At 37.6% G+C, this 15,148-nt stretch overlaps 1 protein-coding gene across 1 annotated transcript; it reads left to right on the top strand.

Annotated features, from left to right (window-relative positions):
* The first annotated feature begins 946 nt into the window (after nucleotides 1-946).
* grm1b (glutamate receptor, metabotropic 1b) lies at nucleotides 947-12,477 on the top strand. Its single transcript, XM_060879133.1, has 10 exons — nucleotides 947-1,649; nucleotides 2,434-2,683; nucleotides 3,716-3,951; nucleotides 4,171-4,179; nucleotides 4,647-4,658; nucleotides 6,674-6,920; nucleotides 7,318-7,486; nucleotides 7,911-8,037; nucleotides 10,190-11,120; nucleotides 11,640-12,477. Exons 1-10 carry the CDS (start codon nucleotides 947-949, stop codon nucleotides 12,475-12,477), a joined length of 3,522 nt encoding a protein of 1,173 aa, XP_060735116.1.
* The last annotated feature ends 2,671 nt before the right edge of the window (nucleotides 12,478-15,148 follow it).

The following is a 15,148-nucleotide window of genomic DNA, read 5'->3' as shown; positions in this document are numbered from 1 at the left end:
GCGTGCGTGCGTGTGTGTGTGTGTGTGTGTGTGCGTGGTGCGTGCGTGCGTGTGTGTGTGTATGTGTGTGTGTGTGTGTGCGTTCTGTTTTTTTCGGGTATAATATCATATTTAGCTATTTTATGTGTACAGCAGCCCAACCAAATTTAAGTTGTTTGCCTGATCTTTGTAAGACAGGAAAAAGACACTAAGGCATAAAAAAGACACTTTCAGCTAACCTAAAAATAAAATAAAAATTAAAAATACATCCATTTTTGCTTCAGATGTATAATTCAAATAAAAAATGCTTCTAAACATGTATCCAAACAGAATTGTAGTGCGCATGGAGTCTGCGGTTAATGTGACCCGCTTTTGGATGCAGTGATTAGATGAAGGAGGGGGCATCCGCGCTCGCTTTAGGTGTGAAGAAAAGAAACTGGTCGCTCAGTGGAAAGTGAACTGCAGTTTGGAATGACATTGAATGCTCCAGAGCGACAGAGAAAATGGCTTTCTCTGGGATTTCAGGTAAATCTTCATTATTAGAGCAATACGCATAAGATATAATCATGTACACAGAACTAGACAAGCCTGAATTGTGCTTAATTTTGTTTACTTGCGCAGATAGCTCTTCTGAGTTTTCCATGACAAATAATAGTACTAACGCCAGAAGAGTAGTATTTCTTGGTCTATAGAATGGTACTTAAATGATCCGTTTTGGTTCGGAGGAGATTGTGGGATACAGGGATTGAGGCTGAATGCTGTCCATGGTGCTGATTTACTCACCAGGCGGTTTTCCAGACTGCTTAAAGTTTAACATACACCTGTATGACAAAGTGTTCTCTTCTCTTTGCAGGATATCCGATGATCACTGATACAGTATACACGGACACAAAGTTTCCTCAGGTCCCTTATTCACTTCAACATTCTTTGCAACAGATATGATCCAGCGACTTAACCATTTTGGACCATGTGGAGTATGATGAGAATGAATTGCGTTTTATTTCTGTCTCTTCTTTCTCTTGGTGTGACAGCCAGAAATATATATGAGAGGTCGCTAGTTCCCAGGGCTGCGACCCGCTCAGTGGCCAGAATGGATGGCGATATCATCATAGGTGCCCTGTTTTCTGTCCACCACCAGCCATCAGCTGAGAACGTGGCTGAGAGAACGTGTGGTGAGGTTAGAGAGCAGTATGGCATTCAGAGAGTGGAAGCCATGTTTCACACTCTGGACAGAATTAATGCTGATCCATACCTTCTGCCCAACATTACTTTGGGCTGTGAGATCAGGGACTCGTGCTGGCACTCATCAGTGGCATTGGAGCAGAGCATTGAGTTTATAAGAGACTCCCTTATTTCACTGCGTGAGGATGATGATGGGACAAAGTGGTGCATGGATGGGACTCCGTTCAGTCAGCCAGTTGCCACTAAGAAGCCCATTGCAGGTGTGATTGGACCAGGATCGAGCTCAGTGGCCATTCAAGTTCAAAACCTACTGCAGCTGTTCAACATCCCCCAAATTGCTTACTCAGCCACTAGCATTGATCTGAGTGATAAAACCCTCTATAAATACTTTCTCAGAGTTGTGCCCTCTGACACTCTTCAAGCCAGGGCCCTTTTGGACATTGTTAAAAGATATAACTGGACATATGTTTCAGCTGTTCACACTGAAGGTGAGTAAGAAGATTTTTCTGAACCATAGTTAACATCTTTAAACTACCCATATAAACATCTTCTAAATAAATAAATAAAAAAATATAACTCTCCACAGTGTTACACTGTTAATTATTTGTTTTTATTAATTTGCTATTGTATTTAACTGTCCCGGGTACTAATGCATGCAGATAACATTTTTAAAGACATATTTAAATTTTATTTTACCTGGAAGAATTTTTTATAGTAAGGGAATTTGAGCCACACTGTGCTTGTCATTCCAAAATTGCCCTACATAGCAACAAGGGCAATTTGGCAGGTAATGTATCAGCCTGTCAAAAGTGCCCAGAGAGGGGTCTTTTCTTTATTTCCTGGATTTTGGAGGCCAGTTAAAAATAACCACTCTCTCTACAGACTTGTCCTCACAATTCCAGTGCTAATATTTTTATCTCGAAAAAACCCAACTAAAATGAGTTTTTAATCATATTTTTATGAGTTTCAAAAACTTTGATTGTATTAGGGAGAATTTGATGAATCCCACTGCATGAGAATTACTTAGGTTTCAGAAAGCTGCTGCAGAAATGGATTTTAGAGGAAAAAGTTGTAGTGTGTAACTTGTTACAATTTATTTTCTATTCTTCTATATGTTAATATCAAATATGCTGATTTCAACATTAGTCGATGTAGTTTATTCAAGAATAGTTAACATGCTATATAGTTGAAGGAAATGCATAAGCTTAAATACCCATTAGTAGTGTTAATTTTTGAGACTATGATTTTACTCTGCTTTTTCACTTCTAATAGGAAACTATGGCGAGAGTGGGATGGAGGCCTTTAAGGAGCTGGCATCTCAGGAGGGTTTGTGTATTGCCCACTCTGACAAGATCTACAGCAATGCTGGTGAAAAACACTTTGACAGGCTACTGCGGAAGCTGAGGGAACGGCTGCCCAAAGCACGAGTGGTGGTCTGTTTCTGTGAGGGGATGACAGTGCGTGGCCTCCTTATGGCCATGAGGCGCTTAGGGGTAGCTGGAGAATTCCTCCTTATTGGGAGGTGACTGTCATTTCCATTACCATGAGTTATAAATTAATAAAAGTACTTACTTTTTCTTCAGGATTCATGCTGCCAGAGAAAAAGAACATCAATTGGAATTTATATTCTGGGTCAAGGAGAGTGCTGTGAAAGTGGCTAATTCAAAGCATTGGACAAGCTTATACAGACTGTAACAACAAATATTTTCTTTGAATATTTCTCTGCAAACCAATTGCCCCTATTTACTTCAATCACCTGTTTTTAATAATAACAATAAATAGGACCATGTTGGTTGTGTTAAAAAATTCTATTAAATTTACACCAATACAACACAGGTTATTACACCTAAAACTATGTCACAATGCAAATCATTGGCAAGAATACATTGTTTCCTGTATATTATAACAGGCACCTAAGAATAGGACTTTCTTGGCACACAATACAGAGAGGACGCTGGGAGACAGATGGCTTTGGTGGCAATGGGTAGCCACAAAATTACACCTTCTTCTCAAGCAAAAACAAAATGGTTAACATGCTGAATGGATTAATGACCTTTTCATTTATAATAGCTGGAAAAATGTTCATTTATCTGTTATAAAATCTCTATATAGTCAATGGAGTTTATATGAAGTCTGTTCACAATTTTCAGACACATTGATTAAAAAGTCTGTTAAGTCTGTTAAGAGACATTAAATAAAACCAACCTGCTCATGAACCCTGATGAATCTTGATGAAAGCTTTGCATTCATTTTATTAATGTCACAAGACTATTGCAGGTGAGTTTTTTAATTCTGTACATATAACTAGGATATAAACCGACATGAACCATTAATTAATTTTTATTTATTTAAATAATTCATTCTACAGTATAAACAATCGCTAAGAGAGCATCACTCAGCTAAAATCCAGTGTCATCGAGGGAAGATTTGGTGACTTTTTTCATAAGCTAATGCTTAACTAGGTCAGCTCACTCAAGGGTGTGTGTTTGCTCACATGAGACTCTGTGAAGTTAGACAGGGGCCTATTAAACTCTGTGTGATCTGCTTTCCTTAGTGATGGCTGGGCAGACAGAGATGAGGTGGTGGAGGGCTATGAACAGGAAGCTGTGGGAGGCATCACCATGAAGCTTCAGACTGAGGAGGTCACATCCTTTGATAATTACTACTTAAAGCTGCGCCTCAATACAAACACCAGGAACCCATGGTTCGCTGAGTTCTGGCAACACCGCTTCCAGTGTCACATCCCAGGGCACCCACAAGAGAACAAGAACTACAAGAAGAACTGCTCAGGTGAGACCATGTCATGTGTGTCACAATATGTGTCTACTGCAGGTTATAAGAATATGACAATACTAGCAAAAAGGACAGACGGTTGACATTATTAATACTACAAATAGAGTAGAATAGAAGATATTGAGGGTCTTCCCTATTTAATCCATGATTTTATTACAAATTCTTCTCCTTTTTTTGTCTTTTTATTGACACTCATTTTCTCTGCTGACTGAAAAGGTGACCTAGGTAAATAGTTTTTGTTGTTGTTTGGCTTAGCCAATCAGAATAGCCTAAACATTAGATGGTAAACAATGCTCAACAAGCATGTTTCAAATTCATTTTTTGAATCCATCTGAACTCTGTAATATATTTATTATTTGAGTTGAGTGTTGTTAAATGCTGAATTGAACCAAATGATTGAATTATATCTAAGAACTAAAAATAGAGAGTAAGAGAGAGAGACGCATGAAAGCATTATCCCTCAGTTTTATCAGTTCACTTCTTATATGTTTATTTTGCATCACTTTGTGTAATCATATCATCATTTTATTCGTCATATTCTTGACAGCATCTTCATATCAAAGTGACATCACCTATGCCATACACTTCCCAAAAAAAAGAATAGGCACTAAAGGAACAGTAACAAATACCTTTGTAAAATGTTTACGCAGAGGAATAGTCATAGTCTGCTGTTCTATTATTTTTCTATCTAGAGCTACGAGATGGTAAGTAAATACTTCTGAATGGAGCTTGGAAGCACCGTACTTGAGCAATATAGATAGAGGTCAACTGATATCACAGTCATCTACTGTATCTTTAAATCATTATATCATTGTGCTCATTACAATGTGCAAGTATGTGCCTGTCATTAGTGTTAATTGTTGGTGCTGATCATCATAGTTCTACTATTGCAGCACAACACTGAAGAAGCCACGTGTATCGGTAGACCTCTAACATATATAAAGTTATTGGGATGTTTTGCAGACTGCACTAGTAAATTGTTGGCACTGTGTGTATATGATTTAGATCCCAATAACGTTCACTTTATTTATGCCACGCCAACTGGCTTTGCTGCATGTTCCAGTGAGGGACACTGTGTGTGCAACCATGCACTTTTGGTTCTTTATTTACTGCTGAATCATTGAATGCTATTAAACCAAATTTTCCCGTAAAACAAATGATCTATAAATGTCTGTTGATATAATACTGTGGGAAATATGCCAAAGATTGGTTTGGCACTTTAGAGTCAGAAAGCTATGCAGTATATCCAAATGCAGACTGGATGTGGTACAGTATCATATAGTTATAGATCACTATTAGGATGATATTTTCTCTGCATTTCAGTAAACAAGAACCAGTCTAATATAGTGGATCTGTTTGCTTAAAGCTTAGTCACAGTCAAGCAGCAATTTACAAAAGATTTTATTACTAACCAACAAAAGTCCATCAGCAGCAGACTTTTACACTCCAAGGAGCCTGAAAATGAAGGAAAGAAAGATGTTAAATAACGTATCTATTTTTTTTCACAATTATTGCGTTGTAAAACATTTCAAGATGGATAATCTTAAAAACAAAACTTTTAAACTGGGATGTTCTTTTTAGTTCTCCTACTAGTATTTTCATCCATGAAGTTAGAAGTTAATACTTCATTTTTTTTCTCAGCTAATGATATAATATACAGTACATAAAACATTTTAGCTAATATTTTACAGGAGTGTCAACCAGGCATTTTAGTCTTAAAGAAATTAAAATATTGCCTACTAGCAAATCCAAACCATACATATCAAACCAACAGAATATAATATAACCATTAAACTATCATTAAATTACAAATACAGGGTCTGATAAGTCATATCAATACGTGTATTAATGTTTGTTATTGTTATAATACTGCCAAACTTTCTGCAAACTGGTGATTTTATTGTAATGCCTTTTCACTCTATACAAAGGCTGTGGTTTTAACAAAGCATGCCTGGGTTTAATCAGTTGCTCAGCACACCAATTAAACATGAATGCAGGGTAAAAGGTAAAGTGAAATTCATGTCATTAAAAAAGATACTTATGCTTATACTTTATGACTTTTTATCTGCTAAATCATCAACAGTAATGCCCGATACTGCTTCTTGCTGGCTTTGTAAATATCATAAAACTGTGTGCTGATATGGTGTCCTTTGACCTTTCTTTGCTTTTTTAATTTCAAGTTTCAGGAATTGTAGAGCACTTGTGTAACAGAGATATTCTCATTTGTGTGGCAGACAGGAGACAGGAATAATGAGAACAAGAGTAAATTATTAATATCTTTGACTAATTCATATTAATACTGTCTATTACTAATGTAATACTCAATAAGAGTGCAGAAATGGATAGTGTCTTTGTGGTATGTTTCTGGCACTTTTTTAATGCTGCCTGTCTTTTTATTCATATTACCACAGTAAAGGCAGAACATTGTGACCTGTTATCTGTAGCTTGTGGACAATTCAAGGTCATGGGACACCTTATCATTCCCTTTACTCTGCACTGACCTGTAGTGTGATTTGCCATTTGCTGAATTGTGTGGCTATATAGATGCTTTTATAGATGCACTGATTTATGTTAGTAAGGCAAATAATCTTTTAGATGTTTGATGAAATTGTCTGTCTTGCCCTGAGCTCAAATGCCAAATAAAAACCAAAGTCTGAGATCTGAGCTAATATACAAGAAATGCTCACAATCTCCATGTCTGGCTTGATTGTATTGGCAGGTTATGAGAGTCTAGAGGAGAACTACGTACAAGACAGTAAGATGGGGTTCGTCATCAATGCCATCTATGCCATGGCTCATGGCCTCCATGACATGCATGAGTACCTGTGTCCTGATTATGTGGGTCTTTGTGAGGCCATGGACCCCATTGATGGCAGCAAACTGCTGGATTTTCTACTCAAGACCTCCTTCTCTGGCGTATCTGGTGAGGATGTGAGGTTTAATGAAAACGGGGATTCACCAGGCAGGTTAGTTCTATAGAACGTATGAAATACAAAATAAACACAGTTTAAATTAGGTGTGGAGCTCAGGAAGATTAGCTTTGGTGTACATGAGCTGAGCTCCTGTACTATAATTTGTAAATAATGGAAATGTAAATCAAAGCACAGCATTATAATAATAGTAAATATGATGATGATGATGTAAGATCTTCATAAGGGAACAAACAATGGAACTAAACAGTTCTGTTCTCTCATTGTTGTTATCCACTATGTCCTTAATCCCAGTTTAAACAATTCTATATACAGTATTGTACAGTATGTTCCTGGTTGTCTTGTAAAGTTGCACCACTTTTGTTTCCAGATAAATGTGAAGTACATTGTGAACCTTTAGAAACAAATATGCCACTATCTTCTACTTTCTTAGGTATGATATAATGAACCTGCAGTCTGTGGAGCCTGGTGTGTATGACTACATCAATGTTGGATCATGGCATGAGGGCATCCTGAGCATTGATGATTATATGCTCCAGATGAACCGAAGCGAGATGGTCCGCTCAGTCTGCAGTGAGCCCTGCTCTAAAGGGGAGATCAAGGTGAGCCTGGTATTTATTATAAGGTCTGCTAGATCTTTTTCTGATACAAAATTATATTACGTATTGTTTATATAGAGTGTGTGGAGAGGAGCCATACAATATTAATGGTAAGATGAAGGTTAGTGGTTTGTGAATTGGTACATGGAAAACCCCTCTAGAGCACAACATGCTATGTAACTTCCAATTATCCAGGATACATCTTCAGATATATTAGTTTGATTTACTATTAGCTTGACTAATTTTGATGTCCAAAACTGTAGTACTGTATGCTTACATTTTTAAAGAACTAGCAGAAATTCAGTGTTCAATCCGAATGGATGTCCACAGTGTCTGCTGGTGTGCTGCTACATGATGATAATAAGTCTTTTGCTGCATTCAATTATATTAAACAGGGGTGCGTCATTCTTGATGTGTGTCCCTCCAGGTTATTCGGAAGGGGGAGGTGAGCTGCTGCTGGATCTGCACTGCCTGTAAAGATAATGAATACGTCCAAGATGAGTTTACCTGCAAGGCGTGTGAGCTGGGCTGGTGGCCTGATAAAGAGCTGCAAGGTAGCGTGACACTTTTGCATATCTTTAACACACAGAGAACCTTTTCTATACAGTATCAGCTTTGTGGCCCACAGCTGATACATGGCCCAGAGCTCTACAGTCTCACACAGACTGTGGGCTTGAATAAATGAGAACGGTTATGTAACATACATAGATCTATGGATTTACTAGTTTATAAAGACAGTAATAACAATTGGAGCAATTAGGAATGTTAAGTATTTTATTTATTTATTTATTTATTTATTTATTTATTTATTTATTTATGGAGAATGGGTGCCTGTCACAACGGGAGGTGGAAGACAGACCCATACGCAGGATAACTTCAAATAAATTGGGTTTAATAAATAATAAATACATACAAAATAGGAACAAAGACGAAACTAAACAAGACAAAGGACGAGGGGACACTGACGATAATCCTTTATAGAGAAACGACAGTGAACACATGAGGAACAGGTGTGTAGAGACGGGGAGGAGTAAACAAGAGCGGGGCAGACACGTAACACGGAACATAAACAAACGCATATGCAATATGGCCAATAGTCCGAGCTGAGTCCTGACAGTACCCTTTTGAAATCGGTTCCTTCTTCATATTATCTCAGGGAGTTTTTTTTGCCACTGTTGCATTTAGCTTGCATTTGAAATAAATGTATATGTTTAAAATATATAACTGGAATTTACAGATTTCTGTAAAGCTGCTTTGTGACCATGTACATTCTTAATACGTTGGTATACAAATAAAATTTTAATTGAATTGCATTCTAGTGCAGAGGAAATATCGAAGCCTGTTGTTTTTGTATAGATTTATGTCTTTGTATGTTATTTGGAATTTGGACTAAAGACTTTTGTGTTTTGGCCGTTGAGAAGCATGCTTTGTCCTATTTTCAAAAGGTTTCCTGTGACACCTGAAGACCATTAATCATTTTTACAAATCACACTCTTAGTGTACTTGTGACAGACCTACTTCACTCCCTACTTCTCTGGCCTGTTTTCAAAGTTCTTCAGTTATGTTCAATGTCAAAGCAGTGCTTTTCCCCGTTCAGTGCATTTAGGCACATGGGAGAGGGTTCTCATATTTTCTTTATTGCTACTTCTGCACTTTAAAAAAATTATTATAGAATTGCATATCTATACATAATATTCAGAGAATAGGCTTAGCTCAGTGATCTATCAGGGGCAAATATATATATAATTTAGTGTAATGAAAAAGTTTTATTTATTTATTTATTTATTTATTTATTTATTTATTTATTTATATGTTGTTATTTTAGTTTTAACATGAAGCACTATGAGAAGGATAAATGTTGGATAGAAAAGATTTAGTATCTTTAGCATGGCTGGTGAATGCTGTATCGTATCCTCTCCCTTGCCGCAGTCTTTTCTTCCTTTGGTTTGGCTCTGTCTTACAGGCAGTCCCTGAGTACAGAATCTGTTTATTTTTAGTTGAACTGGAAACCTACTTTAGCACTTGGTGCATTGGAGAGCTGGCCACACTCAGATGGCAATATGGCCATTCCAGCACCATTGCTTCTGCCATTTCAGTCATATTCCCTTATAATACTAAAGTTCCATACATTGTCTAGATTGTCTGTACAATATATTTAAGTGTGTGTGTGTTTACAGTATATATAATTTTTCAATTAATGTTCCACGGGACTTGTTGGAGTTTCTACACTATTTATTTTAGTGGAGTACTGGAGAACATAAGTATGGCTTACACACTGTCAGATTTCTTCGAAAAACAAATGTTAATGGCAGTAAAGTAATGAAGCACTGACAGTCAAGAACCAAAGAACTAAAAAGCCAATTAAGGCCCTATACTGTAAGTCTAACCCTAAACCCTAGCCCCTAACATTGCACAGAGATGCTGTATAACACAGAACAACAAACACACTTGTCCAGCATTGAACACACTAAGATTTCTCTACCCCCCAGGTAGGAGGAGTCCAACTCCACCCTCTGCACTTTTGGTTCTATATTGAGGAGCCTTTTAGTTCAGTTCTCATACAGTAGTAGTAGTATAGGCAAAGACATGCTAACATTCTTTAGTACTGCCTGGGATAAAGTTACTTTATTGCTTGTTGAAACACCCCACTTTTTTGTGTAAGTACAAATGTTGCTATCTATACATTTAACTTTTTTGTCTTCACAGGCTGTGAGCCACTTCCCCTGCATTATCTAAAGTGGAGTCATGCTGAGTCCATCGCTGCAGTGGTCTTCTCTTGCCTGGGCATCCTAGTGACCAGTTTCGTCACTTTTGTCTTCATTCTGTACAGAGACACCCCTGTGGTCAAATCCTCAAGTCGAGAGCTCTGCTATATCATCCTAGTTGGCATCTTACTTGGTTATATCTGCCCCTTTACACTCATAGCCAAGCCCACAGTGGCCTCCTGCTACCTACAACGGCTTTTGGTGGGCCTCTCGGCATCCATGTGCTATTCAGCTCTGGTCACTAAGACCAACCGCATTGCCCGCATCCTGGCTGGCAGCAAGAAGAAGATCTGCACACGAAAACCACGCTTCATGAGTGCCTGGGCTCAAGTGGTCATCACATTCATCCTGATTAGTTTACAGCTTACGCTGGAGATCGCACTGATCATTCTGGAGCCCCCATCACCCATCAAGTCTTATCCGAGCATCAGGGAGGTCTATCTCATCTGTAACACCAGCAACATGGGCATGGTGGCACCACTCGGTTACAATGGTCTTCTAATTCTCAGCTGCACCTACTATGCCTTCAAAACCCGCAATGTGCCAGCCAACTTCAACGAGGCCAAGTACATTGCCTTCACCATGTACACTACATGCATCATCTGGCTCGCTTTTGTGCCCATCTACTTTGGCTCCAACTACAAAATCATCACAACATCATTCTCTGTGAGCCTAAGTGTGACTGTTGCCCTGGGCTGCATGTTCACCCCAAAGATGTACATCATCATTGCTAAGCCAGAGAGAAACGTGCGTAGCGCCTTTACCACCTCGGATGTAGTGCGCATGCATGTAGGTGACGGAAAAATCGCATGCAGGAGCAACAGCCTTCTCAACATGCTAAAGCGCAAAAAGAACGCCTCTGGAAATGCAAAGTAAGTCTGCTCTGTATAACTGCAGTAGCTTAGCCTCTTTCCATCCTGTTGCATGAGTACCATTACCCATGGGCCTAATCTTTTAATTCATGCTACACTCCAGACATTCAGGTCATGCCATTTCCAGATCAGCCTTCAATTAACGTCTTTCTTAGACGTCTCTGATTAGCAGGTCGACTGCAATTAAAAGACGCACACCCACGGGTGTCTCAGCAACAGGGTAGACAGAGGCTCTGCTCCATATATGAGCTGCTATATACAGCCAAGTCACCAAATACAGAGTTATAGCTTATGTTTTCAATTAATTGAATATTGCTGAACTAGAACTGAGCATAAATACTCTATCATTATATATTTAAATGCAACATCAAATCAGCATTATCTGTGTATTTTTTTTATATCATTAAAATATTTGCTCAAATAAAATGACAGCAATTTTTACATGAACCAGAAATGTTGTTCTTGTGTCCACTTTTCTTGGTTCCTGTGAAATAACTGCCGTCTTTATTTTGTTCATAGTTCTAATGGCAAGTCTGTGTCATGGTCTGAACCAGGTTCAAGACAGCCTCCGAAAGGAGAACACATGTGGCACAGACTGTCTGTGCATGTGAAGAAGGAAGCCAGCTCCAATCAGACAGCTGTCATCAAACCTCTAACTAATACCTACCATGACACAGGCCTGGAATTCTCAGACCTGAGCACCAAGACTCTGTACAATGTTGCCGAGGAGGATGAGGGAGAGCCAGTCAGATATAATCCTCCGGCCAGCCCTCGTCTGATTGCACACAGGTATTCAGTTGTCAATGAGCCTGTGAAGGAAACAAGCACAAAGCAGGAATTTTATATACCAGAGCAACACTTCCCACAGAAAAGTGTTCTCCCTCAGCAGGTCATTGCAGACCATTTACAGGACATTACAACTAAGCTGAATTCCAGCATGCCTGATCTGGACGACATTATTAATTTACCTGAACCAGAAAGCAGAGTGATGCCACCATACCGACCCCCCATTCTGCAGACACAGCAAGTTTCACCCATTCAGCTGAGACCTTACTCAAACAAACCAGACACTCTGTTAGAGGAGGAGGAGGAAGTGGACAACGAGCAGTTTGGCCTCTTGCATGGCTACATGTATAACAATGCACAAATCCATGATGATGAAGAGCTGGTGCAGATTAAACTTGCAATGGAGGACTCACTGGCTCTGATGCCACCCTCTCCTTTCAGGGACTTAGCGGGTTCAGGCAATCCCATTCCCAACTCCCCGGTGTCCGAGAACATCTTATGCACCCCTCCAAATGTGACATATGCATCTGTCATCCTCAGAGACTACAAACAAAGCTCCTCTACCCTGTAAATGAAGGAAAAACTTGAAACACAAATACTTGTAAATGATCTGTTTTCTTTGATAAACTGATACAAGCTGCAGAAAAATATTCACTTAATTATCATAAACATCATCACTTCATCCACTATTTAATTTTAACCAATTTTAAAAGGACTCTCATGAATATATACTAGAGTAGCATTGAATAACAATTTAAGCATTACTCATTAAATTGCAAGAATGTAGAATATGAGAATGAAATAAGGAATGCAACTTTTCTAAATCAAGATGTTAAAATTTATGTCATATTCTTAAGACTGCATACACTTTCTTGAATAATTTAGTATAAAGCAAAGAAGGTAATATAGGTTTAAATAGATATAGCAGAAATGAATCATGTTTAACTGCCAATGTCACAGTCAATGTGAAGTCGTCAATTGTCAAGGTATTTTTATAGTTGTGTTTTTAATGTACACGTTTATGTTGGAACTGTGTATTTACAACTGTATATATTAGTATAAGTTAGATGTTATTTATTAAATTATTTTTCACAAATAATTGTAGAGCGAATCCATATATGGTACTTTAGATAAAGTAAACCTGACTTAAATGGTCATAACCCCACTATAAAGAGAATTTCTGTGTATTTAAAAGCCTGACTTTTGTTTTTGCAAGATTTCTGAATAGTGTTTTTTTTATTCTGTACAGTATCTGTTTTTTAATACATTGTGTGCTTTACATGCAGAGACTATAGTATACCGTACATAAAATAAGCACTTCTGCTCAGCAGAGCCACCGACGGCATTTTTTCCAGAATGTAGCTTTGATCAAATCTCTATTGATGTTCAGCATTAGCTGCGTGTTCGGTGTCATAGAGAGTCATGTTTTGACCATTTAAGTCAAACAAGTAACGATCAACATTGTTTTAAAATGTTACATAATGAATAATACTATCTAGTGTTTGGGTAAATGTTAGATAAGTATTTAAGATTATTATTATTAATGTATAACAAGAAGTTACTTTCTGAATCAGTGCAATATTGTTCACGCTCATCCTGCCACCGTCACAGAGTGAAAACTTAAACAATTCACACTTAAAGACACTGTAATTGAGGTTTGTAATCATGCTATCACCTGCCAGTAAAAGAGACAACCTAACAGTTATGTTAGACCCCACGCCATCCATCTACACCTTCCTGCACAGACGTGAACACACAGTGCAATGTGTGTGAATCATGATGGCACAGGAAGCACTAGCAGTAGTTAGCAAAGTCAGTGCTAAATTTGACCTTTCCTCATCTCTGCGGTGGTAGACTCATGGGAATGTGTTTTGTACCTCAATAATATATTTCACCTGGAAACATAAATAAAGTGCAATTTTAAAAATGCTTTATGGTACATAAATGATTAGTTCTTAGCGTGAAGCTTTAAAGCAACAATGGGACATGCCTAAAGGTTGACATACAGCTAAAGGTAGGATATACAGTACCATTGAACCTACCACCCCAGTGACAAGGCAAAGTACTGAATCTAAGTGAATGGCATACAAGCAAAAAGTATAGCACAAAATTCCAAGCCCTGCAAATCTGTCAAGTTTCTCTAGCACCAACAAGCAACAAGACAATGTACTTCTCTTCCCTGTTGCTTGGCCCTATTACTAATTGATTTCTTCTGTTTTTATTGTGCTCTTTAATTTTACCAGCTTTGTTGTGACTGGTCATTTTGGTTGAATGTCATTGTTTTTGGTCTTAACACTATACAGAGATTTCCTCCTCAGTGCATCTACAGTAATTTAGCAGTACAGATCGGTATATAAAGACGGTTCTTGTTACAAAAACGATTACAGCTTCTTTAAGATATAAGAAAAAAAAACAGTATTAAAAGGCATACTGTGCTATTAAGCTGGATTTAAGGGTTAGCATGATACTGTTTATGGTAATGATCTGAACTCAGGTCTGTTATAGGATTACCTCAAAGTTAGCTGACTAACCCATAACTCAAGCTTTGTAGTATAGTGTCTGTCTTCCTATTACACTGTACATATTAAACCTAAATATTTCGTCATATAGACAACATAAGGACTGTATATTTGAGATTTGTTTAGTTGAACCCATGTAAGAACAAGTTTTATTAGTTATAATACATTAAATACTATATGTTTTTGTAAGCCTGTTTTCAGGGTTGCTGTTGTTATTTGAAAGTTTTCACACAGAAATCAACTTAAAATATGAAAATGTTCTTGTTTATGTGCAGCTGTATTAGAAACACAGTGCAGTAAGTATATTTATACAATAATTTGAATTATTTTATTATTTCTGTTTTAGTACAGAGCTACTGTACACCTGCAACAGATTTGTAAAAACACAAGGTGTATAACTCATATTATTTGTTATATCTTATATTTGTTATATCATTATTTGTTATATCTGTGACTGTTTCATTTCATCTCCAGAAAGGGTCTTTGTACCACTGAACAGCAGCATCACTTGCTATTAACATATATTTCTAACGCATACATACACATCCACTATAAAATTGGGATTGATAAATGAAGCAAGACAAATAGGTTGAAGTTAAATAAATGTTATCAAACTGAAACCTTTTTAATTCTGTTTTTCTTTTCACCAACATGTAATAAATAATGGCTAAATCAAGGATATGTTCTTCGTCATACCTTACAAGACAATAAAATTATGTGACC

The sequence above is a fragment of the Tachysurus vachellii genome, chromosome 10 (genome assembly GCF_030014155.1).
Source record: "Tachysurus vachellii isolate PV-2020 chromosome 10, HZAU_Pvac_v1, whole genome shotgun sequence".
In the NCBI taxonomy this organism is placed as follows: Eukaryota; Metazoa; Chordata; class Actinopteri; order Siluriformes; family Bagridae; genus Tachysurus; species Tachysurus vachellii.
The sequence above is the reverse complement of the archived record's forward strand: the minus strand, read 5'-3'. Positions and strand labels throughout refer to the sequence as shown.

Coding starts and splice junctions, on each gene's coding strand:
- grm1b (XM_060879133.1), top strand. CDS start 947: ATGTGGAGTATGATGAGAATGAATTGCGTTTTATTTCTGTCTCTTCTT. Junction 2,684..3,715: donor GAATTCCTCCTTATTGGGAG/GTGACTGTCATT, acceptor TGCTTTCCTTAG/TGATGGCTGGGCAGACAGAG. Junction 6,921..7,317: donor AACGGGGATTCACCAGGCAG/GTTAGTTCTATA, acceptor CTACTTTCTTAG/GTATGATATAATGAACCTGC.